At 45.9% G+C, this 2,388-nt stretch overlaps 1 protein-coding gene across 1 annotated transcript in view; it reads left to right on the forward strand.

Moving 5' to 3' along the window:
- Positions 1-1,048: 1,048 nt before the first annotated feature.
- Positions 1,049-2,388, forward strand: part of FMAN_14094 (uncharacterized protein) — a gene marked incomplete at both ends in the record, with an annotated part of 1,836 nt that continues 496 nt past the window's right edge. Inside the window, one exon of the mRNA XM_041826008.1 lies at positions 1,049-2,341. Coding sequence (XP_041691332.1) covers positions 1,049-2,341 — 1,293 coding nt within the window. The remainder of the gene's footprint in view (positions 2,342-2,388) is intronic.

Below are 2,388 nucleotides of genomic sequence, written 5' to 3' on the forward strand. Positions count from 1 at the left end.
ATGAGGGTGAGGGCTCCAATAAGTGCGACTCGAACTCCTCGGGATGCGACAGGTAGGCCATCGCCGTTGTCGATGGCTGACAGTGCTTTTTGGAGATATTTGCTCAAATTGGTGGCGTGCTCTCGGTAATCAGTGGGCCARATTTCGTCCTGGGGCCACGGGGTCGCCATGATGCCTGAATCGCACTGGGCAATGCGACCGACACTGGGCTATCCAATTTACCTTTCGGAACGGTGTTGCGGCGCTGTAAATAGCTGTTGTTTTCAAAAATTTTGTTCTCGCTGATGATGATGTTTCGACATAGAAGAGCATGATTTGGAAAGAGGATTTGATTATGTTGGTAACGCGCAGTCACGTTACTTGTGTTCTGCCAATTAAAGTGAAACGGTCTAATATTCGTCCGTGATTAGTGCAGATAATCTAGACACACTGTGTATATGCACTGTATAATGAAGTAATCCAATCAAATTGCCTTGCTACCTGACGAGGATATTAGTCAGCCAGAGCACCTAATCCAGCTTAGCCTCATCAGTCAGCTTAGTCATGCTTACAGTGTCACATTCTCATGCTTAACCTAACCATAATTTGGGGACCCGTAATGGTTAATATGCGAACTGATTAGCTTCGGTTACACTTGAGATGGAATTTTTGAAAGGCATAACTTATATAGAGTCGAGAAATCCTATCTCTTACTTATTCAGCCCTAAATTAAAATATCAGCTGTTTATTTGTAATTCAAGAATAAAGCCAATAGTATGTAGGTAGTTAAGTCGCTTAATAAAGACAGATTAGTACTAAAATGAATTGTGTAGGGTAGCAAAAACAAGGCGCATTCAGATAAAGAGACCCTGTTTTCGCGAGACGCGTTACGTCACCTAAAATAGCTAGCGCCAACTTAAAGCGCGTCTCTCAATATGCATCCAAGTACGGGATTTTTATATGTAACTCTTTACACCTGCATTATCCTAAAACAAAATTTCTTAATTACCAAATATCACTTATCTCGCTTATCAGGACCGCTCAGGACAGTTATACGATAAGAGTAGCAATGAAGGTTCGATTTGTTGGCACAAGAAAACAAGATAGCGCTACGCAACGTCGCCGAGCCCTACAAGCAAATCGTACACGAAACTACCGGCAGCGCCAGAAGGCAAGGGAGGACACTACTGCGACAAAGCATCAGGACGAACCATTGTCAGATGCAGTTGACTTGGTGGCAGACAACGAAGCACCAGGGCCTGAGAGAGATTCATCCCTCGAGAATGATGAGATTGAAGAATATGATGGTACATTTGCCTGCGAGAATTTTACGATCTCCATTCTGGAAGTCGATGATTCCACAATCAGCACTACCGAGGTAGATCCATACTATGAGGAGGAAATAGTTGACGCCTCTCCTGCTGAAGAAAACGAAAGTCAAACACAGCCCCAAAGCCCACAAATCCATGCCGAGAAGTCAGTCGATCTGGCTACTAACGATGCTAACACTGATGTAGAATATGCTACACAGAAGTTTATTCAGCAGTTTCTCACTGGCATACATGGCTGTGGTGTCCAGAGCCATCGCGAATCCCTGATTGCGCACATCGAAGCTGAGGGACCAGATAATCACCATAGACTTGATAGATTAGTTGCCCATGATGTACCCCATACACTTGACAAAGAGTATATTCTCGCCGCTGAAACTGGCGACAAGATAACGGAGCTTAGTCCGGACCAATGGCGGGCATTATATACCGGTTCCACAACCCAAGGCTCAGATAATAAACCCAAGCAGGCTTGCCTTCACGTCGAACAGGCCCCTCAGACTCCACCTGGTATTTCATTCGATGTCGATAGCATCTTGGGGTTTGTGGATTCTCCGGCAGTTGCAACTCATGGGATTCGGTTTTATTCCGCTCCCCAGTATGGTCAAAATATCTCCACCGACGTCCACCTAACCTTAGGTCGTACGGATCCAGATTCGGAGCGTCCCCGGTTGATTCCATCGCGACTGAGAGACGTGCCGCATTTCATCTTCGCGAGGGCCGAAGGCGCTGATTTCATAACATTTCACTTGTTCTTTCCACATTTACCATGCTCCCATGACTTCAATAGGTTGACTGATGAGCAGTTCTCACGGTGGTTCGATGATATCTTCTATCCCGCTGTCCGTCAGGTCTACGATATCGATAGACTTCAGCACTTGCCAGCAAGTTATCGTCACGCATTGGCTACTTGCCGAGCTCCTCAGAGAGAGAATCGTCTGCTCGAGACCTCGAACTACCAAGCCCAACTACAGATGTCCTACTTTCTGTCACCGCAAGGTTTGCAGCAACTGTGGAACCATATTCTCGCAGCAGTATGCCAACCGGGGTTGCAAGATTTTCGTGATCCAGAGCTATTAAT

The sequence above is a fragment of the Fusarium mangiferae genome (genome assembly GCF_900044065.1).
Source record: "Fusarium mangiferae strain MRC7560 genome assembly, contig: FMAN_scaffold027, whole genome shotgun sequence".
Taxonomy (NCBI): Eukaryota; Fungi; Ascomycota; class Sordariomycetes; order Hypocreales; family Nectriaceae; genus Fusarium; species Fusarium mangiferae.